Source organism: Sinohyriopsis cumingii, chromosome 8 (genome assembly GCF_028554795.1).
Source record: "Sinohyriopsis cumingii isolate HCF-2022 chromosome 8, ASM2855479v2, whole genome shotgun sequence".
Classification (NCBI taxonomy): Eukaryota; Metazoa; Mollusca; class Bivalvia; order Unionida; family Unionidae; genus Sinohyriopsis; species Sinohyriopsis cumingii.
In genome coordinates, this window is record NC_142968.1 from 79,057,586 (window position 1) to 79,085,447 (window position 27,862).

General features: G+C 36.1%; 2 protein-coding genes across 3 annotated transcripts in view; one reads left to right on the forward strand and one right to left on the reverse strand.

The window, feature by feature from the left end:
* The window catches only part of LOC149793943 (meiosis-specific nuclear structural protein 1-like), a 28,387-nt gene extending 19,571 nt beyond the window's left edge, over positions 1 to 8,816 (reverse strand). The window contains exons 1-2 of the mRNA XM_089967872.1: positions 8,694 to 8,816; positions 672 to 893 (exon numbers count right to left, since the gene is read on the reverse strand). Coding sequence (XP_089823998.1) covers positions 672 to 893; positions 8,694 to 8,696 — 225 coding nt within the window. The 5' untranslated portion in view covers positions 8,697 to 8,816. The remainder of the gene's footprint in view (positions 1 to 671; positions 894 to 8,693) is intronic.
* A 350-nt stretch (positions 8,817 to 9,166) lies between these two features.
* LOC149793944 (uncharacterized) overlaps positions 9,167 to 27,862 on the forward strand; it is a 39,787-nt gene continuing 21,091 nt past the window's right edge. For both annotated transcript variants that reach the window (XM_089967873.1, XM_089967874.1), the window contains exons 1-4: positions 9,167 to 9,203; positions 11,932 to 12,035; positions 14,424 to 14,583; positions 18,718 to 18,916. In XM_089967873.1, the coding sequence (XP_089823999.1) occupies positions 11,971 to 12,035; positions 14,424 to 14,583; positions 18,718 to 18,916 (424 nt within the window). In that variant the 5' untranslated portion in view covers positions 9,167 to 9,203; positions 11,932 to 11,970. The remainder of the gene's footprint in view (positions 9,204 to 11,931; positions 12,036 to 14,423; positions 14,584 to 18,717; positions 18,917 to 27,862) is intronic.

Here is a 27,862-nt window from a genome sequence, read left to right on the forward strand (position 1 = left end):
CTGGTCAACTGAGTGCGTCTAATAAATTCGCAAAGCCCAGCAAACATGCTGGTGGTTTTCATTTTTTTATGTTTATTAAATTGTGAGAATCTTTTTTCAACCACCACATTGTCTGCTGCTTGGTCGTGTATGCAGTTAAAGAAGAAACACGTGTCGGCTTTTGTTTGAGCAATGATTGTATACAGAATTAACTTAAGATGATCACAAAGACAACTTACTGGCTTTACTCATGGATCAGCAATAAGTAACATTTCCGATAATGTTTATTTTGGCATAACACTTCAAGACCCTGGTGAAATTGTTAAATTTCAGAAGTTACACCATGATCGTATTATATTTGAATTTATATGCAACCTCTTCCTCAGAATAATAATAAATGTTTTACACATTATTTCTCGTACTTTAAATAAATAATCTGGGTATGAGAAAAATACAAGTACATGTATTTCAAGTTTCAGGAACCATGCCACAATCATATTATATTCAAATTCATACAAGATCTTTTCCCCAAAATGGTTAATACCTTTTTTTATACACTATTTTATATGCTTTGAGCAAAAAATATTTTTCATGTGCAAATGAATATATGCAATTTTGGGAGCCACGCCATGACCATGTTCTATCTGAATTCACGTCATTGCAGGGCGTGTTATAGCGGGGTCACACTGTACCTTCATTATAGTTTCCTCCATTTCCCTTTCCTGCTGCTCATTCATGACACGTCGGATGTAACGTTTGTTTTCTATCCTGGCCTCATTTGTCATGTTGGCTTCAAGTCGTTTTTCCCGACTAATCCGCTTTATTGTGTCCTCCCTCGCTTCTTCCTGTCTGCGGGATATCTCCAGCTGTCGCTCGCGCTGCATGGTGCCCTGAGGTGCTCTCCTCACTGTTGTCTAAAAATTGGGTACAAGATAAAGAGATTCAGTGAAATTTGTATGAAAAGATATTTCCATAAATATGTGCTTTAATGACTCTCAAATACCAATTCTCAACAAACTGTCTTCTATCTGAAATTAATAGTCTAAAAATGCTCTTTAAAAGACAATATGTTGTAGACTATAGAAAACAGGCAAAAAAGTTGCCAGGCTAAAAACTCATCAATGAAAACTTCTGTATCTGATGCAATACTCTATGCATTAAAAAAGAAATACATATTTTTCACTAAATTTAATTAGGTAAAGGTTCATTATAATAAGCATACGATGAGGATGTCAAAAACTATATTGCCATCATGTGTATAGGTATAGATATAGCATGTATGACATTATACCACATTAACACACAAGAAATCAGTATAAATTTGATGAAGTTAACCTCATCATAACAGCACACAAAGATGATGTCATAAAACAATGTCCTAATAATGTGCATGCATATCTTAAAGTAAATGTCAAAACAATGTGTGCATAGTACATGTCAATGTGGTCATGTAGATGCATAAAAAATAAATATTAATTTTTTTCTAAAATTTAATACTAATATAGTTGAAACCAGTCTATTCAATCCTGACTGCTCAATGTTCTGCACCTTAAGCAAATTATTGATTGCTACAGACTCTTTCAATGGTAGCCTGGTACTAAACTGGGTCAAGAAAAAAGGATGTTGGGTCATTCGTAGCAAATAACAGGGTATTGTGATGTTTTTCTTATACACTCATAGCTTTCAAAGTAACATCATAGTGTGCAACATTGAATCCATTTTGTACCTGGTCACATTTTAATGGTGACTTTGTCCAATAATGTCCACATACTTTAACATTGAAATTTGCCTATTATGTTTCTTGGAGATTGAAAATAATGACCTTAGAAAGGCACCTAGACGTATGAAAATACTAATAAAGTGAGAGAAAAAACATTTACAGCCATGTGTAATCAAATTCTAAACAAATAACACATTAGTGAAATAGCTGGTATGAACACCTATATGACATGTTTTGTACTATGGAAGAGTTATCTCCCTTAGACTATGTTAAGAGCTCTCATCCATGGCGGCACACTCTCTATCTCATCACATGGTTTCATTGCAAAAGCACAAGATCCAGTTTTGGCATAGATTTAACCCATGCTGGTAACAAGACGTCAGGCATGCATGATGGTAAGTACCATAAAACATGTAATGTTTTTGTGCCACCTACAACAAAGCCATACTAAATCTGATACATATATTAAAATTAGGTTTTCTGTTAGTTTGGGACAACAAAAAAGTGTATAAATGTATATTTTTATCTGTCAGTATTGACCACACAAGTATTAATTTTTATGTGCAGATATTACCTAAAATATGGTACGGATTTACAAAATCAGCTTGTCAGACCTATCAACACTAATAAGACCTCAGCAAGGCAATTTATTTTTAGACCAATTGTGTGTAAGGTGTAACACAATATCATGTACTGCTCTTGTCAAGCACAAAAACATGTATTTAAAAGTCCAAAAGTGGGATTAAAAACTGATGCAGTGGCAATAAACATTACGTTCAATGAAAATGTTTGAAAAGTTAACTTGGACCTTAATTACCTCAAGTACTGTTTCATAAACTTCTGTTCCAAAACCGATTTCAAAGCTCAATGACTGCTTCCTATGTCTCAGCTTGAAGTAATCCTTAAAAAAACTTTAAACTTCACATGGGCAATGGTGATTAAATATAGCAACCATCTTTTCCCAACATGCGAGTTTTTATATCCACTAAATGTAATTGATGCCCTTTGTGCTTTTCCCCAAAAATATGAATATTTCCTTTCATTCTGTACAGACTAATAAAACTTTTTAAGAGATTTACTGTCCCTTCCGTCCTGAAAATCTATTACTTGTTGGACTCCACATTTAAAAAAGAAGCAGCAGCCTGATCATAGACATCCTGCTCTGCAAAAAACATTGAGTTTAAATCACCCAAGGCACTCCTGTAAAATTAGTCTGGTTCTCTGACCAGCTCCACTTAATCTAATATGAAACCAAATAAGAATCAATCACAGACACGCTAGTATCTCACTTTTACCACAAACAATCATATTTCCGTAATTTGTGTTCTTATTCCAAAAGTCCATAATTTAAGGGTCATTCCATACGACTTCATGGCAAAATAGATTGGTTGGCAGATCTGGCTTGCACTGGGCAAGCTGACTGGAAAACTGAACTTGCCCTTGAGGGATTTGAGCCTCCCCATAATATGACAAAGAAATATTGCCACAACAACATAAAGTAAAGCATTTTGTAAGGAAATTATATTTATTTTATGATCATAAAACTTTTTTCTAGTTTTTCTTTGTTTGTACCTTAAAATAAGATGTATTTTTAAAGTTTCCAAAAAAAGATAAATGTAGATCAAACATGTGATATATATTTAGATGAGGTAGAAAGGAATGGGTACAATTTTAGTAGAGCAAAGACAGACACATCACATGAAGAAAAATAGATAAATGGATATATAGATATGGATTCTGGAAACGGTTAGATTTTTTTTTAAAGTGATGTTTGGATAAAGGATCTGAAGCAGAAAAACAAAAAGGCTAAGAAATGAACAATGCAAACTTAATTTTATTCCTGTTGTAATATATCATCATATTTTTCTTGATCTATGTTTCCATTAAAAAAATTCCATTGATCATGCAGATTTTAATATCAAATCAAGTAAGAAACCAAGGCAAAACCCACTGTATTACGATGTCAATGAATTCACTCTTTGCTTTCTTCTGGGGAGTGGTTATGTATACTCAAATGTCTGCTTCTGCTTCGATATCAACCACTTTTCACCTTGAAATTAGTGACATGCATCAAAAGAATCTATGACAAACCGATTTTTGAAAATGATTACAGAACACTTATTTTGATCCATTTACATATTTTCCAAACTGTATGAACTAGTATGTCTTCTGTAATAATCACATTAGCAACAGATGGTAAAAACTGCCTGTGTGTGCTGAATTTTTAGCTGATTCATCATGATTGACAAGTATTTTTTATTTCCAAATGCACTAGAGAAAGATTAAATCTCACAGGTCATAACATTAACCATTATCACTCAGGCACCTTGAAATTGGTGACATGCTTCAAAACAAATTTTTTCTACCACAACATAGATTGTGTTCATTATCAGATAAGATAAATTATTAAATCTGACCCAGACCTCTCTAGTACCACCATTTATGGTGGGGGGGATAAAATAACTTTTTTGGATAAACCAATTACATACTCTACAGCTGGTAGGGATTAATACCTCTGTTTAAATGGGAGTCCAGGCATTTTTAACTAAACAAATTGGAGCCCCCGAGAGGCCAAGTGGTCTAAAGTGCCGTCCGTTACGGATCACTGCCATCTCACCTCTGTCTGCATGGGTTCAAGTCTCGGATTCCGCTAATGTGGGTATGTGAGAAAGCTTGCGAGTAGCTTCTCGTGGGTCGGCGGTTCTTTCCGGGGTTTTCCCGGGTTCTTCCTCCACAATTAATACTGGACGCCATGTATAGCTTATCATGTGCTGAAAAACAACTAAATAAATTTTTATTTGCTCATAGTCATCAACCTTTACATATTTGAACTCATAAAATGCCAATGGCTAAGTCATAGCCTAAAAGTCAGGGAGTCACATATATGTACCAATTTTATGATTAACATATTACTGATAAGTTAAGATATAAATATTTATTTCCTATTTGTCAAAACTCGCTTAAATAGTACAATCACGTTATCAAGTCTGTGTGACAAGATGTGACACTGACTACAATACTGTGTGAAATAAGGATCAATAGATGAAAGAAACAGGTCAGTTACATATTTTAAAATTGTGGTACAAATAAATGTGAAACAAATGTGTTGGATTATTTTCTCTGTCTTTCTCTCATTATTTTGGCCTTGACTGTGGGCAATTACCTGCAAACATGAGTTTGCCCATGCCAAATCTGTACTGAGCTTGTCCTGGAGTCAGGTAAATGGATGTGTAAAGCTGTGAATATAGTATATCTGAACAACAAACTAATGTATGCAACATTTTACTAAAACAGAACAATGCTAATGTAAGCAGGCTGAAAGTAAATAAATTTGGCCAAAAACTTACAAAACAATTGGCAAAACCCTTTAGAAAAAAAAACATATTTTTTCAACTGTACCAGTATTATCCATGATAAAAAAATCCTGTCTCAAATGAACCCTAGAGATTATTGACCTTTGCTGATGTTGAACGATACGTTTTTAGAAATTTGATTTGTATGCTGACATTTTGATTTCAGTGTGTACAATTCTGAAAGATGACAGTCTGACTTAGTAAGTTTCTCCTATGGAAAAGTGTGGTATCAGCTGATTTATGGCTTTTGTCCAAATATCAATTCTCACTCTATACAAATTAAATTTTGTCACAAAACATATAATGTAACATTTGACTGCTGACTTCTCAGGAAACTGATGGTATTGTTACACTTGGCACATGGGCCATATCGTGCACAGAGGAGAATGCTAAGCTGGCAGTGTGCTTTGCATGGTCAATATGAGTGATGGGTCAGAAGAAAATCAGCCAAAATGTAAAGACCGATAACTGGTTCATTATAACAAATCAACCATCAGTGAGAATTGCCTTTTATTCATTGATAATGCAACTTTTCCAATGCAAAATGTAAAAGGTCATGGAAAATCAAACAGCTTATAAGCATATCTGTTTATCTCTGATATGTTGTTAGCACTAAGATCAGGTTGTTATCTGCAAGGTTTTGTTCTGAAACTGTATATTTCCAAAGAGAATTAGTCCTGGAAGTTGAAGAGTTTGTTATCTCACAATATGTTACCTTTTGTTCTAATTAGATAGATGCCGACAACTGCGTGTTTAACATTTGGAGTTTAACATTTGGAGTTTGATAACACTTTAAGAAAAAAGGAAAAAGTTAATATACTAACAGTTCTGTTTAAAATCATTGCCTTATAACTGTTTGATTTTCATGCAATAAACTGGGCAATATTTTGTAACACAGCAAATTTTCATGAATTGCTGTAGTCACCAACCAGCTACTTCTGTTCTTGGCTTTCAATGACTTCATGGAGTGTCTTAAAATAGTATATAATATGTTAAATAAATATGGTGTTGTTGTGACAGAGTGAAAATGTTAAGAATTAAAAAAATTCTACAATTCTCCAACAGTGCAACTGTGTAATCAATTACAGAAACTGATAATTGTATACCTGGTTTTTTAGTTTTACCAACCAATCTTCCATTATCCTGATTAATCATAATACCACAAGTTAGAATATTATAACAGCATACCCATGTATTAAGAAGTACCATATAATAATAAGTCGCATCCAACTGCAAACTGGGGCCCCGAGTGCCCGAGTGGTCTAAAGCGCTCTCCATTAAGGATCACTGCCATCTCACCTTTGTCTGCGTGGGTTCACGTCTAGGATTCGGCCAATGTGGGTATGTGAGAAAACTTGCCAGTAGCTTCTTGTGGGTCGGTGGTTCTTCCCAGGGTTTTCTCGGGTTCTTCCTCCACCATTAATACTGGCCGCCATGCATTGCTTATCGTGTGCTGAAAAAGTGCATCAAACCCCACAACAATAACAATAACAATTACCAACTGCAAACTCCCATATTTGCCATCTCATAATGCATCAGCAAATCTAGATCTATGTACTTTGTCAGGAGTAACTTGCAGAATATTATAGTTAAGATCTGCTGTCCTCCATCTAAACAGGTGGAACAGCAACATTAACCAAGGAATGCCAAGTTGGTTAGAACTATTGCATACCTTTCTTGATATATGTTAATTTGAAACATTTTACATTTTGAGGATTAATATCAACTGGAGTATAATCAGATGGAAATTAGATGGAACACAAAATTGAGAATTAGCTGTGGATGTTACTGCAGCTGCAGACTGAAAGTAGTGTTTACAAATAGTCTTAATTGCTAATCTGCAGCATCTGTTTTGATTATATATGTAACATGCATATGACCCTTGCCACAGTACTGAAACTACTCTTCAAAAAGTAGTTAATGATATGCTCTCTGCGTTGGATAGCGGAAAGATTACAGTCCACACCCTCCTTGATTTGTCTGCAGCATTTAACACAATAGACCATGACATATTACTTCATCGTCTCCAGCATGTATTTGGCATTCATGGTACAGCCTTACTGTGGTTCAAGTCCTACTTAGTCAACAGGACACAAAATGTATCTGCAAATGGAATACACTCCAGCCCAGTTGATCTATGTTGTGGTGTTCTAAAGGGGTCTGTTCTTGGACCTGTTCTCTTCATTCTGTACACTCGGTCACTTTCAAGTGTCATAGGTCATCATCCAGTGTCTCACCAATTGTATGCTGATGACACCCAAATATACAAATCTAGCCACACAACTTAAGTTGATGTACCATCCAAGGTGTAGAGAGGTGCATTTCTGAGTTGAAATCATCGATGACATGTAACAAGCTGCAGATGAATGATGATAAAACTGAGGCCATTATGATCACAACACAAAGACTTTCTCATTCACATCCTTTACCTCAAACAATAAATATCAGCAGCACCAACATTAAATTCACACAATCAGTACGAAACCTAGGTGTTACTCTGGACAGTACTCTCACACTGCACCAACATGTCATGAACATATGCAAGGCTGCATATCTTGTGCTGAGACGAAACAGCTCAATTCGCAAATATCTTTCAGTTGATGCCACTAAAACACTTGTGTGTTCATTTGTTCTTTCAAGACTGGACTAATGTAACTCAATTCTGTCTGGTTCATCTCAATATCTACTCCAGAAACTTCAAAAAGTTCAAAACACTGCTGCTCAGATCATACTTAGAGTACCACGATCAGAGCACACCTCCCTGCTGCTCTGTACCCTACACTGGCTATCCATTTGATCCAGAATCAAACACAAAATTTGTTCTCTGTGCTACGTTTCACTGTCGGACTCCTGTGCAAGATACCTATCCGATCTCACCAATGTGTACACTCCGGCAAGATACTTACGCTCCTCTTCTGGCAATCGTATACTCATTATTCCCACTATGAAAACAAAGTCATATGGACAGCGTTCTTTTGCATACTAGGGCCCAGCAACATGGAATAAATTGCCCATTGAACTTAGACGCAAAAATCACATTCAAGAGGGCTCTCAAAACTCACTTATTTCCTCTGCAAGAACAAACTTAAAGACCTAATAATGTTTCCTACCTGAAATATTCTCAGCATGTTTTTTATTTTTTAATGTTTTTCTAATTTGTTTTTGTAATAATATTATAGTGTTTTTTATCTTATATGTGTTGTCTAATGTTGTAAAGCGCTTAGAGCTTCCAAAGATTAGTAGCTATACAAAGTCCTCATTATTATTATTAGTATAACTGTTCACTTTTTACGATATGTACATACTATTTAGTTATACCACACATACCAAACCTGTAAAGCCTATTCGCTAAATATTACTGCCCTTAATATTGATGTCAATTACTTCATACGTCAACGGATTTAAATGTTCATAATGCCATAATTATAACCTGCAAGAGGATTTTGGGAAGAGTACAGAATAAAAATCCAAATATTGTGCAAGCCTTAGTCCAATTCCTATGAGATTAACAAACACCTCCACCTCCCCCTTCACATTTCAGTCAAAGACTCTGTACATTTAGTTAACTGTTCTGTTATTAGTAAAATAAATGGCCGAATTTTCAAATATAAATACTTTCATTTGGTTAAGTTAATGATTACCATTTTCAGCTTAAAGCACCTCCTGAGTAATGGAAGTTTAAAGGAATTTCAGTTGATAATTTCACGCTTCACAATACATCATGGCTGGTATTTAGCTGAGGGTAGCAACATCTGTTGCTAGGGGTAGTGTCTTCATAAATAACCCTCTAAAAGAATGGTTAAACTTCATTCCCAATTTGATGAAGTGAACTAAATATAGTAAATATGATCCTACTATTTTCAAGCATGTACACCTGCATTATAAACAGTTAGAAAGTAATAGGTTTAAAGAAATATAAATACTTAACAGTCCTGTTTCCCCTCTTATGAAAATAAACTTTCCTCTCTAACCTCGCACAAAATTTCCATCAATTAATATGTAGCTGGGTCTGTAAATAACTGTGGATAAATTCTACATTTTATTTAGGAAGTTATTAATAATATGATACTATCATTCAGAAATATAATTTTCATTTTTTAAAATAAAATTTGTTGCCGAGTTCTAACGGCGCCCAAGACTTCCGGTTGCAGGTAGGATTGAAAAGTTATTTATTGCAAAATCCACTGTAGTCATCAAAGGATACATGCATCTACGGACGTTTTATGATTTAATCTAAACATGGAGAATCCATTATTTGGCAGCGCAGCTTATTTTATGTTTACTTGACTGGAAAACACAATTGTTTGATGTTTCAACGAAGGGCTTAGCTTGTGTTAAAAGTATGGAGGTCGACAACCGCCGTAATTCTATCTATATGTTCTGTTAGCTTGTATTATATTGATGTTTTCATTAAATCTATCAGAATTTTAGTTTTTCTGCTATGTTGGATATTATGAGTTGCATCATTACTAGTATGTTAGATTTTATTAACACAATATACTGGATTAGATCCTTAGACTTAAGCAATTCGAATTACATGTAGAGTAGTCCTACAATGTAAGACATGATGTAATTTTTGTTTTAGTGCTACGTCTTACCACCCAAATAACGGGCTTGTATAGCGTGTTCCGGCGTCGGTTCACATCGAAACGAGTATTAATGAAAGTTTCAGGAATATCTCGTACACTTGGTAGGGGGCCCCAAGTTGCCGAATGGTCTAAAGCGCTCACCGTTCCGGATCACTGCCATCTCACCTCTGTCTGCGTGGGTTCGAGTCCAAGGCTTGGCTAGCGTGGGCATGTGGGAAAGCCTGCCAGTAGCTTCTCGTGGGTCGGTGGTTCTTCCCTGGATTTTCCAGGGTTCTTCCTCCACCAGTTATACTGGCCGCCATGTATAGCCTATCTATTGCTGAAAAATGGCGTTAAACCCTAGAACAACAACAACACACTTGGTAGCTAGCCTTATTTGTAAGACATAGCACATGTTGATTGTGTTTAGGTGCTGTGTCTAGATACGATGTCGTAGCCTCTACTACTGTGGTTGAGACTACGAATTGATCCCATATCATGTAATGGAGCACACATAAAAATCTAAACTAATGTCAGAAAAACAAACTAGAAATCTACATAAGTATAGTCATGTTGTGAAAGAAGTTTGGCTTATTTTGAATTTAGTAAGCCCTTACATGATAAAATAAATTGGCATGGTTACACTAACCTCACCCTATCCGCCATGACAGATAATGCTTGACTCTCGCCGTGACACCTTTTCTATGTAAGGCTTGTGAGACCATATTTGGATATTCTACGCTTTGTTATTATCAATAAAGTGGCGAATAATCGCTTCTTGGTGGAATTTCAATGTTGCCGATAAACCATATTTACTTCTAATGCGCTGAATTTTAACTACAATTTGTTTACGTTTCCAAATCAGGCATCAATGTCCTTATCTGGCACACAAACAAATGAGGCTGAGAACAGAAGTATCATTATTTGAACTAATATGGCAGACGATCTAAATGAAAATATCGGCTAAAAAAGGTGAACGAGATTTTACAACTATTTCTCTATGATTTTCATACTTCTGGTATTAAATAAGAGAGACTGCTCATTTTATTGGATTATATGCAAGGAATATGTTCAAAATGTTGTTATTAGGCTAAAAGAGCGCTGGGTGTGAATCACCCGGCTTGCTCCATTGACACATATATGCTCATGTTAGTACCCTGTCCATGAGGTAGGAGTAAGGTTACTAATATTAGTACTATGTTATGTCTTGCAGTTACTGTAAGACATAGCACCTAAACAAAATCAAGCATGTCTGAAGGTTGTTTATCAGCTATTCCCTGCCTCCACTTTTGCAATCACTTTGACATTAACCATATCAAGAGCAACCTTTGATTGCTCAGTGCCAGGTAGAAACTTGATATTGGGTCAGTCCCAAAAGTGGTAGTTCCCCTCCCCCCTCCCACATGTTCTAGTGTTAAGCTCTTATCTCTGTACGTCTTTAAGTTTGGTATTTAGATTTGGATCGATTGGTACTTGCACATTTACCAAGCTTGAGAATTATTGGGTTAACCAAATAAATGTTTGATGATTTGTCTCTGCAAGCACTGTTTGTTGCCTTCAGGATACTTGAGAGAAGGTTCACAAGTTTTTGAACTAATGCTTGTTCTTTGAATGTATATACATAATTTTTCAATATTGCAAATGCTGTCTTGGGTTTGGGTCAGTGATTGCAGCCATAATTTCTTTGATCTTCAGGTAGTAGCAGCGGTCTATTCATTGGAAGCGAATTTAATTGTGCTCTGATGGGAAAAGTTCCCATGTTGTACCCTATTGCTACGATTCATGAGTTTTGGCATAGATAAAACATTTTCACAAACCGGTTGATTCTGCAACCATGACAACCAAATCAAGTTCCTGTTATCAGCTCGTTATAGTACAGATACCCCTACTTTAATATCGTAGATAAGTATGTGCTATTTCCGTTCTGTTATGAGCTGTTACAGTAGGTAGGTGGATGGTTAAGCAAGTTTGTAGATTGAAAGATTACCAAAAAAATCTTTGCTTTGATAAGGGGCAAGACCACTTGAGAGGGAATTTATTTCTGCCTGATGTTTACATTAGCTATTTGAGACTATTTAAAACAAAGAGAGGCGAACTCTAATCGCGCACATTTTGTCTGAAGTGTACAAGGAATATCAGGAACTTGGCTCCATAGCATAGTTTATATTTATTAAATACTAAATTGAGCTGGTTCGCATAACACAAGTGTATTACAAGAATTTTTATTATGTCATTATTGTGGAATTGTCTGTAAAATTTGCAAACATCTTTTGTATCAACCCTCCAAGTAACTTTTGTTTATGATTTTTAGATATCTATCCTGTGAGGAGCTGAAGGAAAAGGGCCCACCATGACGTCACAGATTCCAGCCAAGATTGTGCTGAAAAGCACAACCAAAATGTCACTTAGTGATCGGTGAGGAAATTGACTTTTATGTGGTTCCATGTATGATGGGAAAACTCATTTTCCTTGGTGAAGGGGTCATATATTGCATCTTACAATAATGACCATCAAAAGAAGCTGTGATGAATCGAAGTGTGGACATGCTGACATATTATGTTGTTTGCAACTGAATTGGAATGAAGATATAACTTGACATTTTTCAAGATCATTTTGGACACAGTACAAACATTGGCAGGATACATAATGGATACATCATCCAAAATCTGCAAGGAAAAAAATGAGTCTTAAAAGATGTCACTACATCCCATCTTGTTTATGTGAAAATTGAATCTCTGCCATTTCAAAATGAGATATGAAAAATGACTGCCTTATCATAACAACAAATTGCCAAAAACTGAAGATAATGTGCTTTATATGGGGTCATAATTTTGAAGATCGATCTGAATGATGGTTTCCTCCCCATGGGTCATGTGATGTTATGAGTGAGGACTAGTGTATCTGAAGCTTTTATATAACAAGGAGCAATGGACGTTTCAGAAAATTGTAATCGTTTTCAGATGATACCTGAAGAGGGGAAATGATTACAATTTCACTCACAGAAAATGGTTTGCTGGAGGAAAATGTCATTATCACTAGCTTTTGAATAATTGATTGAATTATCATTTTGGTTTGAAATGCATGCCATTTGCAATGTTTTGTTTTATGGCCATCCTATAGGGTGGTGCAGTTAATAAGTGATAATAAGTAAATCAAACAAGCCACCTCTAAGTCTTTTACAGTCAGAAGATTTGAAATGTAAAGACAATGATTTGTTTATTAAAGTGGCATGCCGCAAGATACTGCTTTTCCTCTGTCAGATGGAGAATAGAGTAAAGATTCTCATGTCATACTTCCTTTGTATTTCTCCTAATCTTTTATAAAGTTGCTTTGTCTCGATTGTGTATGAGGAATATGCATCTTTCCAGGTCGGGATGACCGATGCCTATTAAGAAGTTATGAATAGAATAGAGATTTAAACAAATTCAGAAATATAATTTATTACAATACACATAAGTCGGACTGTAATTCTGTGAGCAATAAAACAATTATTGCACATGTGCTTATGTACATGTACTCATAAGCCAAGCCACAAGTACTGCACAAGTAGTAATTGCTATGCTTATGTGTACATAAGCACATGGACTGACAAGTTGCTTTCTGTAGATAATAATTTAGAAGGTACTTGTATCGTGTTTCTTGAAGATGTAATTCTTTCCTCTTTTCTTCCTCATTTCCTATTGATCTTTACCACGACCTTATGCCCAGCTGACCTTTGACCTCTGGTGAAGGAAGGTGGTAAGAAGCATAGGCATGGTATCTGTCCTAATCATCCCTCTTATAACTCACTTTCCAATCTTTTTGATGTTTATTCATGTGTTCAAAATGCACTAAGGTTAATCCTTCGCTACATCTCAAAACCCCTCTTTTGCATGTTGCTACCACTCTGCGTAATGAGAGGCTTCTCCTCATTAGATAAGTCAAGAACAATCAAATCTTTTGTCTACTGACACTCTTAATCGTTGATTCTTGATTTATTTTGGTGACAGTAGCAGTAGTGAATATGATGCTTGTATTGGTTTCTGTTATTAGTCGGTGTTGAGGTATGTATTTTAATGGATACATGTCAGCATGGCCTGGAATAGCTTAAATTCTGATGACGTTGAATATTTTTGTAGTGGTCTGTAATTTTTTCACTAGTACACAGTACATTTCCATCAATTATAGCATCATTTTTGGCCTTCATCCAATTTCAGAATTCATGCAGAGTGTTGAAGTGCAGGGGTCATTCCCTTCTTCACTTAGAAGTGTGGCATGGTGGTTAGCATGTTGGACATGAAACCAGAAGGGTGCATGCTTACTTCAGTTTAGGAAGAGGCTAGGTCAGCTGCCTTGATATGGCTTGGCAAGACATTAATGCAGTTGCCATCAATTCATGACAAGAGTTAAATTTTGATTTTTGCATTATTATGCTTAAACTTCACATTCTTTGAATGCTCTTTGATGTCACCTTTCATTTATTGTGGGACAGGCTGGTTTTCTTAGTTTATACTTGTACATGCAGGTTCCTGTGTTTCAAATCATGAAATCTGTTTTGTGACATGTTTTTCTCTCTTGCAACTTGTATGACATAGCTCATTGTAATTTCTTTCCTTTTTTCACATTAGTGCTTACTGAATGGAAAAAAATCTTGTGTCAGAGCTGTTCTGGTTAATGTGCAGCTGTATACATGAGTATTCTCCACTGACATGCAGTATCCTTGTAGACATAAGTACATACAAACAACTGGGAATATCGTGGCTTCCCATGTTTATGATCCAATATATGTATAAAAATGATTTTCTGAATTTTTCTGGGATGAAGATTTACACAATATCAGAAGATGCGTCCCCAACCATCAACGGTTCCTGACATAAGGGCGAAGATGGCATCGGCTCAGCAGGCTTCAGCAGCAAATCGGCGACTTGCCCAGCAGTTAGCAAACAGACCATCGGTACAGGCAGCTCTGGGTAACCTGAATAAGGTATATAGATTATTGACTAAACTCCTCCCATTATACTGGTAATCATTAGCTCATTTGGATTATTTTGCTTAGAATATTGATATGAAAAGTGCAGGGTTCTCAATAGATGTATAACACACAAGTCATTTGACCCATGACAAAAATCTTGAGCGTCAAAACTGAAATCTCAAATAGTCGTTTGTTTTTTAGTCACGAACTTGTAGCTACAGTTGTTCATTAATTTTAGAGCAAACTAATGCAGAAGATTTCTCACAACTTCAGATTTATTTGTTGCCGACTATGTTTGGAGTGGGAGGGTTGGAATAATCATTACTGATTGGTCATTTCTGAGACTGAGACAGACAAAAAAGAAAATGCTTCTTTCGGCCATTGTGATTAATACATTTCATTATGTGACAGTTCATTGAATAAAAGAAGCTGTATACCTCTTAGTTCATTGTAAAGAGATTTTTTTAAATAATGAAATCAACAGATCTTCACAAGATCACTGACTGTTGACCATGGATCACATTTAACTGATAATTGGGTGTCACGGTTGACAGTCCCTTGATTGTTTTCTGGTCCTGGTTTCCCCTGAATGGGTTTATTTTGCAAAGAATGGAAAAATGTCTTCTATACAATAAGAATGTGTAATGACAAAGCAACAATGCCCAGCCTGCAAAAAAGTTGAGACTTGGATTTCCTTTGGCTGGGTTTTTAAGGTTGCTGATTGCTCTCCTATACTATAATTTGCTGTACTCGCTTGGAAGTTGCTCTACCCCCCCCCCCCCCCCCCCCCCCCCGGCCATTAAGACTACAAAGAGCCAGTTTATGTTGACTCTTTGAGAAATGGTGTGTATTTTACAAATCACATCCATCTGATCAGATGGAAACATTACCATGCCCAACTTGATAGATCTGAAATGTAACTTAAAAACCAGTGTAAAACACAATTATATTATTGAGTGGAACATGGCGCAATTAAATTGACAACTTGCAGCTTGCCGTGTGTGACAAGATAAGAGGGAGGAAATAATAACCACCCTTTGTTACTTGGCACAGAACAAGTATCAGAGCCAATGCTCGATACTAAGGTTGTCATCTGGGAAAATGAGGGTGCTGCCTTTACTGCACTGGCAGAAACTTGCAGAAACAACACTTGGAGATTAAAAATCTAACTTGTGGAAAAATATAACAAAACTTTGGTTGCTACAAACAATGTTTATACAGTGAAAACAAATATTAATACAAATACAGGTTGTTAGGACTTGCTACTAAATACCCACAGTATGCAACTTTGATGGACACTCAATTTGCAGTGTAGTATTTGATTTACCCATACTATTTGAAAATCCAAATAACTGTAGACATGAGTAATTTGTAATGAGTACTGTTATGAAACACATAAACACAGTGCATACAATATAGGCATTTCCATTTCTGAATGGGAATAGTGGTATAGAAACAAAATTGTTTGAATTCACAGTATTTTTGAGTACTGCCAACATCTCCCTTCCAACATTACCTCTAGATTATTGAATTGTTTTGTATGTTGTCCTTAAAAGAAGACACCTGCTCTATATGAATCAGATTTTTAGTTTTTAAAAAAAGTCAACTTACAAATGAGTTATAGTATTTTATCAATACACAACTGCATTTGCCAAGATGGACTGTTTTACCTGCCTTACCTTTATTGTCAGAATTAGATTCAGTACATCAGGGTTCTCATTAGACATGTACACTCCAGATTTGACATCTGGATTTTACAATATATAACCTGCGTTGATTGAAGTTTTTAGTATTCATTGGCAGTGCTGCTGCTGGTACATGCATTTCTAATGCAAATGACACTGCTATTGTCATAACAATGCTTCTGCTCTGCAGATAATGAAGATAAACAACTTGTATCTTGGTTCATTAAAAGCTACATGTCAGACATATGTTCTAGTGTGATAACGATTATATGAATGTTTAACGGGATAAAGAGTATATTACTGTCAGTGTTTCCCTTTATGCACATTTGTGCGTCAGGGACGCACGCTGGAGAAACTTGACGCACAATTCTTTTGCCATGCGGCTTTTTGACGCAAAGGATTCGCATAATGAGATAAGGATTTATTTAATATCCAATGCATTGGACAAGGCTGGCATCATGCATACTTCAGGCATAAGCATTGACTGGTTCCACGCTTTGTTTACTGCCTGTATTGCGCTCCTTTATTTGTAAAGCGGAGTGCAATGCAGGGCACATAAGAAATAAAGAACCAGACTAGCACAGGCAATGTTATGACTGAGTATCTTCCCCTACTTTCACAAGCTCTCCCATGATTTCCATCGAGCTCAGCAAAATGTTGTCCTTATGTTTAACCTCTGCTTATTGCACTAGAAAGTGACCTCCAGATTAAAACGTTGTGCACTAAGAATCATTAGCAAAGAAGTGCAAGAAGCAGAACACAAAAGAGTAACTGTGAATCTAACTTTAATGAAAAATGGAGAAAATAATTCCCTTGACTTGGTTTAAGAATTTTTGAAAATCTGCCTTCATTCACCACAAGATACTGGAGAAGACATTATAACCCAAGACATTCTTTCACAACAAAGAAATCAGTAAATCAGAAACAAGATGAATCATTAGCCTCCTTGCTTTTTGGATAAATTTGTTCTAAGACAAAGTACAATGAAACCGATGATAGTACACATTTTATGACAGGCAGTAAATTAAGTGCCATCTGGTTACAAAAGATTTGTTAGGCGTTTTGTATTTGCTTGTATGTAATGTGTTGGTCTATAATATTGCTTCAAAAAGATTATAAAGAGGCTGTTAAAAGTACGACTTTAAAAGAAAATGAACTAATAAAATCATTCTTTGAATGGACAGTGCATTTGTTTGTTAATTGTGCATGTTGTTTTATTTGTATGTTTAGAGAGAGGGAGAGGGTATGCTGCGCGAGTCAGAGGAACATTTGCATTTTTGACCCACCACCCCAGTTCTGACACCAAGGTTTTTTTTTTTTTTAACCCTCAGTTTTACAACCCTGGGGGATACACTGACTGTTTCATGTGATAATGAGTATATTACTGTTCAATGTAAAATTCCAGGCTGTACTGATGGAAAGATAATTCCCACAATGGCATCTATAGGGCACATGACTTATGACTGAATTCAAATCCAAGCATGCTGAATAGTGTCTGCGAAAGAAGCACATGGCACTGTATGGTTGAGTGGCGTGTATCATTTGCTTCTTCCAATCAGTCACTAACTTACGTTCATGTGGGTTTGAGTCTTGTGGCTTAGCGTGTGTGTGAGAGAGAAAGCTGGCCAATAGCTTCCCGTGGGCTGGTTATTCTTGCCAGCGATTTTCCCAGGTTCTTCCTTGAACATTTATACTAGCCACAATGTATAGTTTTTTGTATGCTGAGAATTGCTAAACCTAAACAACTAAAGAAGCACAATGTTATCAATTTCATTGGCTGACAGAAATGCCTTGTTGGTTTTGATTAGCTTGGGCGCAGTTGAAAGAATATTAATGATAATCATTGATAGAATATGTACAGTAGAAAAGATGAATAATTAATTAATAAAGATACAATGCTTCATTCATTTCCCAGTATGGAAGATTCATGTTGAAAGGCTGATAATGACAACAGATGCTTGGGTTGTGTAATAATTTGTGCAATAAATATTCACTTTTCCAGCATTGTACACTTTGAATCAAGCGTTGAGTCAGACTAAATGCAATTTGGTACAGTTTTCCTCTCTGCTGAAATAGCCATCTTGAACATCAGTCATGTTTGTTTTAAGTGGGCAATGAAACTGTCAAAAACCATTCTGTTGTCCAACTTTATAATGATTGATTCAGTGCATGATTGCAGAAATTTATAAATCTGTGATGTAAGTACCTGTGATGCATTTGAATTTCTTGAATAAACAACATGCAGATGAGTGTATTTGCAACCCATGTTTTCGTTTCTGAATAATCCAGTTGCATGTGCATGGTTGATCTGGCAGGGGCCATTTCTGGAATGAACATTGGGGTCGTACAAAAATATTAGAAGGGGTGCAAGCCCTTTACTCCAGGAGCAGTCTTGAAATAAGTAGCCAGGAAAGAAATAGCAGCAGTTGACTTTAATTTTATTTGACATTTTCTATTACAGATGTCTGTGAAGCAGCGGCTAGGTCCCAGTAATGTAAAAGCCCGCTTGAACCTTAATGCTGTGAGAGGTGCTGGTGGTGGTCAGCGGGGTGGCACTGGAAGAGGCAGTGGTCAGAGAGGTAGTTTGGGAAGAGGTGGTCAGTTTCGACGAGGCAGGGGTGGTGGACAAGGTGGTTTAAGAGGTAGCCCTACTGCAGGAGGTAAGGAAATATGACACTTGCATGACAAAAATGTTCATAAAGCTACACTTGAGGTGCAAGGACATGTGCAAGATATGAATGGAGACAGTTGTTGCTACGTCTGTCCATAAGCATTTTTATTTCTGGACCATAACTCTAAAATTGTACAGATGTCAAATAAATTGATTAGAAGTAACACTTCATATTTTGAATTATAGACATAAAAACATTTTATCTTCACATGGGGACTGCTCCACTGACCTAGTTGTTAGGGTTATCTGTCTCAGATGTGGGATCGTGGGTTCGAACCCTGGCTAAGTCATACCAAAGACGTATAAAAATGGTACTAACAGCTGCCTTGCTAGGCATTCAGCATTAAGAGGTTAGTGTTAGGACTGGTCGACCTGGTGTCAGGATAATGACTGTGTGAGACATGATGCTACATGTCAGCGGCATGATGCCCCAGTGCTAGGCAAAACAATGAACTGCCACACTGCAGACATTGTAGTAATATGACTGAATAATTGTTAAAAGCTAGGTTAAAAATCCAAATCACACAAATCTTAACATCAGAACAGAGTTTAGCATATAAATTGAGTGTTTCGAGACCTGTGCCATATTTTCTAAAATTTGAACCTGACCCAAATGTATGGTTATTCTGTAACAGTATCATGTGTTATGGGAAAATCTGCTTTTGTTAGTTTGTAATGAGTGCCTTTTTTTGTGAAACACATTTTGAGGTGTATGAAACTTTATGGGATCCATAAGCCCTAATTGATAGCAAAATGACTTGCCAGTCTCACTTATATCTAATTTAGGAATGCAGGGATAAGAAGTTGGAATGATGAAGTTGTGAGCATTGGGCTATGAAAAGAATGATTCTGCTAGCCACAACTGACCAGCTGTATTGTACTTGGTATATAATAACTTGAGATAATGTAAATATTGATCTCCATACCTTTTGATGATATTTTGGGGAGTGTATGATACTGTCTGTCCTTGTTGTAGTAGATAATTTAAACAATTTTTGATTGGAGATGGTCATCGCAAGTGCACATTGGGAATTTAAACACGGGTATGATTGGACGTGAGCTGTACAAGTGCACAGAGATAATGAAATGGGGGTATACTTGGAGCTATCTTATTAGTCCATATAGAGAATTAATCACTGGTATGATTGGATAAAAATAAATGTATTTGGATTACGCATTTTGGTATATCCCCCTCCCCCAAAATGTTAATAATTTGTTTTCTCATTTTTATTAAACATCCAATTAATCCCACAGATCGTATTCTAGAAAAAACGGCTGTTATATAACTGCGTCATAAAGGGTGCAGTACACTTGTCCATAGACTGTACTTTCCGGACAGTATTATGTTTTATTTATAGCAGCTGCCCTATTTCCAAGAAACATACTGGTTCTACTTTCAAACTTTTGACTTTGGTTTCTATTTATAGCAGCTGTATGGCTTTGTTAGGAGAGAACAGTCTATCTTACTAACTTGTAATCTTTGCTGTCAAATTCTTGGTTCAAATTCAGATCTGGTACGGAACCAGTCTGTGAGTATTTGGAGCAAAAAGTCAAGTTGGAGCAGAAATGTTTTTCAAATAAATTCACAGATGGATTAGGAAAAAACGAAAAATCGATTCGGAGATGAATACATGAATTGCACAATGCAGTGTTCCGTTTTAGCGCAACTTCATGCCCCTTGCAGGCTGTGTAAAGGATCTTGACACCAGGCCGACCAGTCCTAACACTAACCTCTTAATGCTGAGCACCAAGTGAGGCAGCTGTTAGTACCATTTTTGTAAGTCTTTGATATGACTCAAACGGGGATTGAACCCACGACCTCTCGCATCTGAGGTTGATGCTCTCACCACTATGCCACCAGAGTGGTCCCTGCTACATGTCTGAGGCATGCTGCCCCAGGGCCAGACGTTACTGTAAACTGCCACACTGCAGACAGCGTAGCGTTATGACTGAAAAACTGCTAAAGCTGCATTAAAAATCCAAATCACGTGTGTGTACACACACTGACATTTGGTTTACCATGTGCATATCATTTTGTGGTAATGATGTGATGTCATTTGGTGGTGGTGGTGAATCTTACGGACCGCTTAAACCCTCAACCCTGAGTAGTTGTCCCAGTTAAGTCTTAAATGTATATACTGTATATGATGTCCTGTCAGCGTGTTTGAATCAAACATTTGTTCACCTGTCGGCCAGTTGTATAGAGATTTCAGAATTTTCTTGTATTCATTGATTTTTAAATTGCCTTGGAAATGAAGTCAAGCACATGTTGCAGACCTGCCAGCTCTTACGATTTTGCCTTAAGTCATATGAAATTACCCTTAAAATATGGACTTGCTGCATCCTAGCAAAAACTAGGGAAAATGATGGTTGCTGAAAGATCTGGAAAATTACATCATCTGGGTTTTATTTTGATCCGGGTTTCATCTTAGAATTAGTGAAATTAGTCAGGGACCGAGACTAACTTACAGCAGCACCCCAGACACTGTAAACTGTTTGATTATAGATTTTTTTAAAATGGCATCCAGAAAGCGATGTCTGTTTAAGACGAAAGGGAAAATAAGCTTCCAGAAAAGTGTTAATAATCAACACAGAAGAATAAAAAGGAGTAAGCAGATTCTTGGGAATAAAAGGTAGCAAGGACAATTATGTTTATTGGACATCATGTGCCAATTTGAATATGTCAAGTGAGAGATAGCAACAATCCATTGAGCTGCATAGAGTTTGTGCAACTGTACTAGAGGTAAATTGTTAAAGCTACTTTACAAATCTAGATCACACACACATTAGTGGTAAATAGTGTCCATGCATACTTTACAAATTTATCAGTTGAATATAATGTTTATTGGCGATGTGTCTACTTACATTGTCCAACTTTACAATAGCAGTTATTGATATTTTGTTAATACCTTACTTGAAAATGGTCCATCGAAAAAAATTAACTGCCTTACTGAGACGGACTCTTTAGGGTTGGCAGGTCTGATGTTGAATGGAAATTGAGAGTACTGGCCATAAGTGGGGCATCATTAATGATCATCTCCTTTCCACATGACTTGTGCTTATAAACCTTGTTAGATGTATATGTGATGGAATTAACATCCTTCTTTAAAAAAACAAAAACATTTTTCAGTAACAGTAAAAGTACAATGGGATAAATGCTTCCACTTATTCAAATTTTTATATTTAAGCACCTGTTAAGAAGAAGAAAACGCATATGAAACTTATATGGAATCCACTGATCTTCGATAATTTAAAAAGAAGTTATTTTCAATTTTTTCTTCCAAAGCATGTAAGGAATTTAGGTGTAAGAAGATGGAATGATGAAGTTGTGAGCATTGGGCTATGAAATGAATGATTCTGCTAGCCACAACTGACCAGCTGTATTGTACACCATTTTTTTTATCTTGGCACTTGTGCCTGGGAGTCTTACCAGATGCTCATCCCTGTCCTCATTTTGCTCAGCATAGTACATATCTCCATTTCACTGCTTATGCTTTTACTAAAGAACTAAAGGTACCTGATGCAGAGTGGTCAAGATCTTGACAATATTTTGGTCTAATAGGTGTCACTGTAGGTAAACATAATAAGAGGCAAAGTTTGTAACTCCAGCTTACAGGTGCCTTTTGTTTCTTAACACATTAACCCCTGAGCCAAGCAGCTAGGCAGTCCCCTACAGCATACTTGCAGAGATCACCTAGAGCAGTGATAGCCTTACCAGTGCCTGTATCTCTGAGACTTTCTGACAGCATTTGGCTTGCAGATGTTTATAGAGGGAGCTACTTGCAATAAATCTGTTATTTTATTTGTATTCGTTTAATTAAGGTGAAATTTGGCACACCAGTTCTCACTAAAATTACATACATAATGGTATAAATGTCATGCTACATGCAGAAATAAAACTATTGTGTGAAGGTGAAAACAAATGATGTACTTGCCAATTTGCTTCTCTTGCTATGAATAATCCATAAAATCCATTATGAATTCACACATAATTATTATCACCATCAACACATGAAATAATTCTATTTTATGCACACAAAAATTACACTTGTCGTCTCTTGTAAACTTAACATCCTGTGAATACTGTACACAAATGGGCATATTTTACTTGCTCTTTACTTACCTTTCTTCCTTAGAACTCTCATTGAATGTTTTAAAACTAATAAAACACTTAACCTTGAATTATGAACACTCATGTTAACAACATATATTTCCCAACGATTCTTCAAAAGAAAAAAGCTCCAAAAAATTAAATTCATTTGGATCAGGGTCTAAATCCATTGTTGGCCCTGGTGTGGTCCTTAGTATAGCCTCTTGTCAGTGTGTTTTATCATTTATGATCATCGATCAGCTCTACTTTCATTTTCTTCTTCAACATTCTCATTCTCATCACTACCGCTGTTATCTCCAGTAGCTATTTCGATGTCACTATCAATTTTGTCTGATTTAAATCCTGACAATTTTTCCTTCAGAATTTGTCAAGTAAAAGTAAGCGGTTGTAATGTCTGGATAATTGGTTCATCTGTTTGATTTAGATCCTGGTCTCTCCGATTAGTTTTAGTTGTGTTAGTCAGGGAACCAGGCTAACTTTTCATTAGTACCTCATACACTTTAGACTACACATTTTTCGTATGAAGCATCTTCATTATCAAATTAATTGTTTGTATAATTTTTTTAAAAATTGCAAAACAAAATGGAAATTAAGCATCTTAAAGATCAGTACAGAAGAATGATTAATGACCAGGACCTCAAGAACAATATAGAAATGAGGGTGAGATGGTTGTATAATGTTCTTGTAGTGGCAAAACTTTTTATTTTGACAGCTGTCAGGGACTTAATAGTTCTTTGTCATGACGATATGAGCTAATTACTGATCGCTTTGTCCATTTACAGCACCTAGGCTGTTGACATCGCAATGATCAGGATGTTGTGTTGTCATTACAAAACATGGAAAAACTTATTTTTTAATAATGTTCTACACAAGCTGCTCAACAAAATGTAGCCAAAATTCAATGGGGCCCTGAATGGTCTAAAGCGTTCTCCATTATGGATCACTGCCATCTCGCCTCTGTCTGCGTAGGTTCGAGTCTCTGATTCGGCCAATGTGGGTATGTGAGAAAGCTTGCCAATAGTTTCTTGAGGGTCGGTGGTTTTTTCCGGGGTTTTCCTGGGTTCTTCCTCCTATTGTGTGCTGAAAAATGGCGTTAAACGCAACAACAACATTAACAAGAATCCATTATGAAAGCTTTCCAATTTTGTATACATGTACTTGATGTTCCTCCTCAGTCTAATATGGACACCATTACTACATGTTGAGGAAATTCCTACAAACTGCAACTCCTCAAATACAACTGAAGAGAATTTGACTAAATCTAAGAGGAAGCTTTCTGACATGAAAACCTTTAAGTTTTATACAAGGGAATCCAGTTTGTAATCAAGTATTGCCACCATTAATATAGAAAACACAACTGGAGATGGCATAAAGTTATTTGAATTTTATACAGACGCTGCACATTCTCATCAAATATGGCTGCTGTTACTAAAATCATATAATAACCTTTAAATGCCAGCCAGAACCACATTATCCAGAAGACATGGCATACGGCTCTTACATATGACTTTTGGTTACATGTCAGACTGGTGATTGGTGTCGGGTCCACCTGGGATTCTTGTTCCCAAACTGAAGGGAGATTTACTCCCTAAATTTGTGAGTTATTGAATAGACCAAGCACACTTGGATGTATTTTCTTATAAGTTACGCCCCATTTTGGTGTTAATGTATACATTATTTACAACTTGTGAAGAATTTTGTTACAGTGACAAGTAAAATGATTAATTGCTGTATCAGTACTGTTTTTGTATCAAAACTGGCAGTGAAGAATTGATACAAAATGATACTTGCCCAATACAGCTTTAGTCTTGAGCAGGCAGGAATAATTATTGTCATCAGCGTTTTGGTTGTTAAATTGAGAATTAAATGGTAGCAGCATTAATAAAACAGAATCACCTTCTATGTTTCTAATTCACCTGGTTTGAAATTTGGCCCCCCCCCCCCCCCCCCCCCACCGTGCTAATATTGTTCCATTGTTCTGTGCAGCCACTAAAGAAGACATTCCAAATTTGTTTCTGTGAATGCTTTAAGTGTGTTACAGATCATTTAATAGCAACTTTTATACAGAGATGTATCGTTTCACCCCTAATTGTAGATGGGTTGACATTGATGAGGTCAAGGGCATATCAGTCTTCTGCCATGCGCTGATGAATTTTTATGCCACTGTTTCTGTTTGTGTTTGCTATACATATTTGCATTTGTTAGCATTTAATGCACTTCAACAAGTTGAACATAATGTTTATCAGCAATGTCTCTAACTTTTAATTACATCTTCCAGCTTTACAATAGCAATTATTGATATTTTGTTAATACCTTACGGAAAACTGGTCAATCTTATGGGGGAAAATCATCTGCCTTACTGAGACGGACTCGTCAGGGTTGGCAGGTCTGATGTAGAATGGAAATTGAAAGTACTGGCCATAAGTGGGGCATCAGTAATGATCGTCTCCTTTCCATTTGACTTGTGCTTATAAACCTTGTTAGATGTATATGTGATTTAATTATCCTCCTCCTTTAAAAAAAATTTTTTTTTTCAGTAACAGTAAAAGTGCAATGGGAAAAATGATTCCATTATATATAAAAACGTATTTAAGAACCTGTAGGAAGAAAAAAATGCATATATGAAACTTTTGTGGAATCAATTGATCTTGGATAATTTAAAACGAAGTATTTTCAGTTTTTTCTTTCAAAGCATATAAGGAATTTAGGTGTAAGAAGATGGAATGATGAAGTTGTGAGCATTGGGCTATGAAATGAATGATTCTGCTAGCCACAACTGACCAGCTGTATTGTACACGCCATTTTTTTTTATATCTTGGCACTTGTGCCTGGGAGTCTTACCAGATGCTCATCCCTGTCCTCATTTTGCTCAGCATAGTACATATCTCCATTTCACTGCTTATGCTTTTACTAAAGAACTAAAGGTACCTAATGCAGAGTGGTCAAGATCTTGACAATATTTTGGTCTAATAGGTGTCACTCTAGGTAAACGTAATAAGAGGCAAAGTTTGTAATTCTAGCTTGCAGGTGTCTTTTGTTTCTTGATGATATTCTTATATACTGTAAGACATTTTGGTAATCTGTGTATCATTGTGTTGTTGAGAATTATGTTTTTATAAATCAGCTATTGCACATTCATAGGTGCACACATGCCAATCATTAAGCTTTTGGCGCAATCATTAGATGCCCTAGACATTTTAAGCTGGGTTTATCTTAACGTGCAAAGCGTCTGCAAAATCAACCCATTGATTATTAAAAAAGAAATTAAAAATGGAATCAATCAAGCGACTGTGTTGAAGATGAAAGCGAAAATATGCATCTTTAAAAGTATTAATCAGTACAGAAGAATTATTAAAAAAGAATATTGAGATTCTTGTGAATAAAAGTAGGAAGATGCGCAGTTATGTTTATTGGATATCATGTGTTGATTTGAGTACGTGTCCTGGCAGGAGGTATGATTGCTGGTGTTGTGTGAAATTGAACATATTTATAGAGTTAAATAAAATTCAGATAGCAACAGGCCACGGAGCTGCATAGGCTTTTGAACTGAAGGTTGTTCAACTGTGTTAGAGGTAAACAAGGTCTTTACACATTCTCTGCCTCAACTTCTCAGAGATAGAACACGTACTGGTGTTTAAGAACTTGTTGAAGGGGGAATTTTCTCCACATCAGAAATTTTACCAGAAATATTGAAACATGTCTTGTAAATGTAAATATCACAAGAGAGCTCGGTGTGAAACTGCAACCTAATATTTTGCATATTTTAAAATCAAGATTGCATTGGTTACCTGTGAAAAAATGAAGTTGGCCTTTTTTCCTTTGTGATATGCTCTAGACTGACCATAAGTAGGGCATATGTGGCAAAAGTAAATACGCAATTGGCGCATATTAGACACTAAGCAGTGCTATATTTGAGTCATTGTTATGCCTAGAAAATACCCTCATGTTTATTCTCTAAGTGTGAATTTGCATTTAACCAGCAAATGTTTGCCAGTCGGGATGAGAAAACTGGTGATTTTCCTGAGCTCTGATGATACATAGTAACTTGAAGTTATGTAACTACTCCCACATCTCTTCATAGATTGTTTTGAAACTTGACTTCCCATCTCTGCTTCCAAAGAAAGTTAGAAATGCAGGGATAAGAAGTTGGAATGATGAAGGTGTGAGCATTGGGCTATGAAATGAATGATTCTAATAGCCGCAACTGACCATTTGTATTGTACTAGGTACATAATACCCTAATAATGTCTCTATTTATCTCCATACTTTTGTGAAGGAGAGCATGTTCAAGTTGCTGCAATGAAATTGCAGGGGCATAAAGTGTTAGGCTTGTCTATCTGTTCAATATTTATGTCGCAATATTCTTCTGTGTGCAACCTCTCCATTGTCTGATATTTGTGACATGGTTAACATTTGCATGCTGTGACGTGCTTTTCCCTTTGTTATGGTTTATGTTAAAGTTGTATATTGTATGTGTTCATATCTGTGTGTGCATATGTTCCCACAGCAGACCTGCTAAACTTTAACATACAGACTTAGAGAATACATGCTAAAACTATGGAAACAGTTGTAAAGTCTGGATAATTGGTTCATCTGTTTGATTTGGATCCTGGTCTCTCATTAGATTTAGTTGTATTAGTCAGGGAACCAGGCTAACTTTTCATTTGTATCTCATACACTTTAAACTACACATTTTTTGTGTGAAGCATCTACATTATCAAATTATTATATAATTTTCTTCAAAATTGCATTCTGCAAGCATTGCATGTTGAAAACAAAATGGAAATTAAGCATCTTAAAGACTTATTAATCAATACAGAGGAA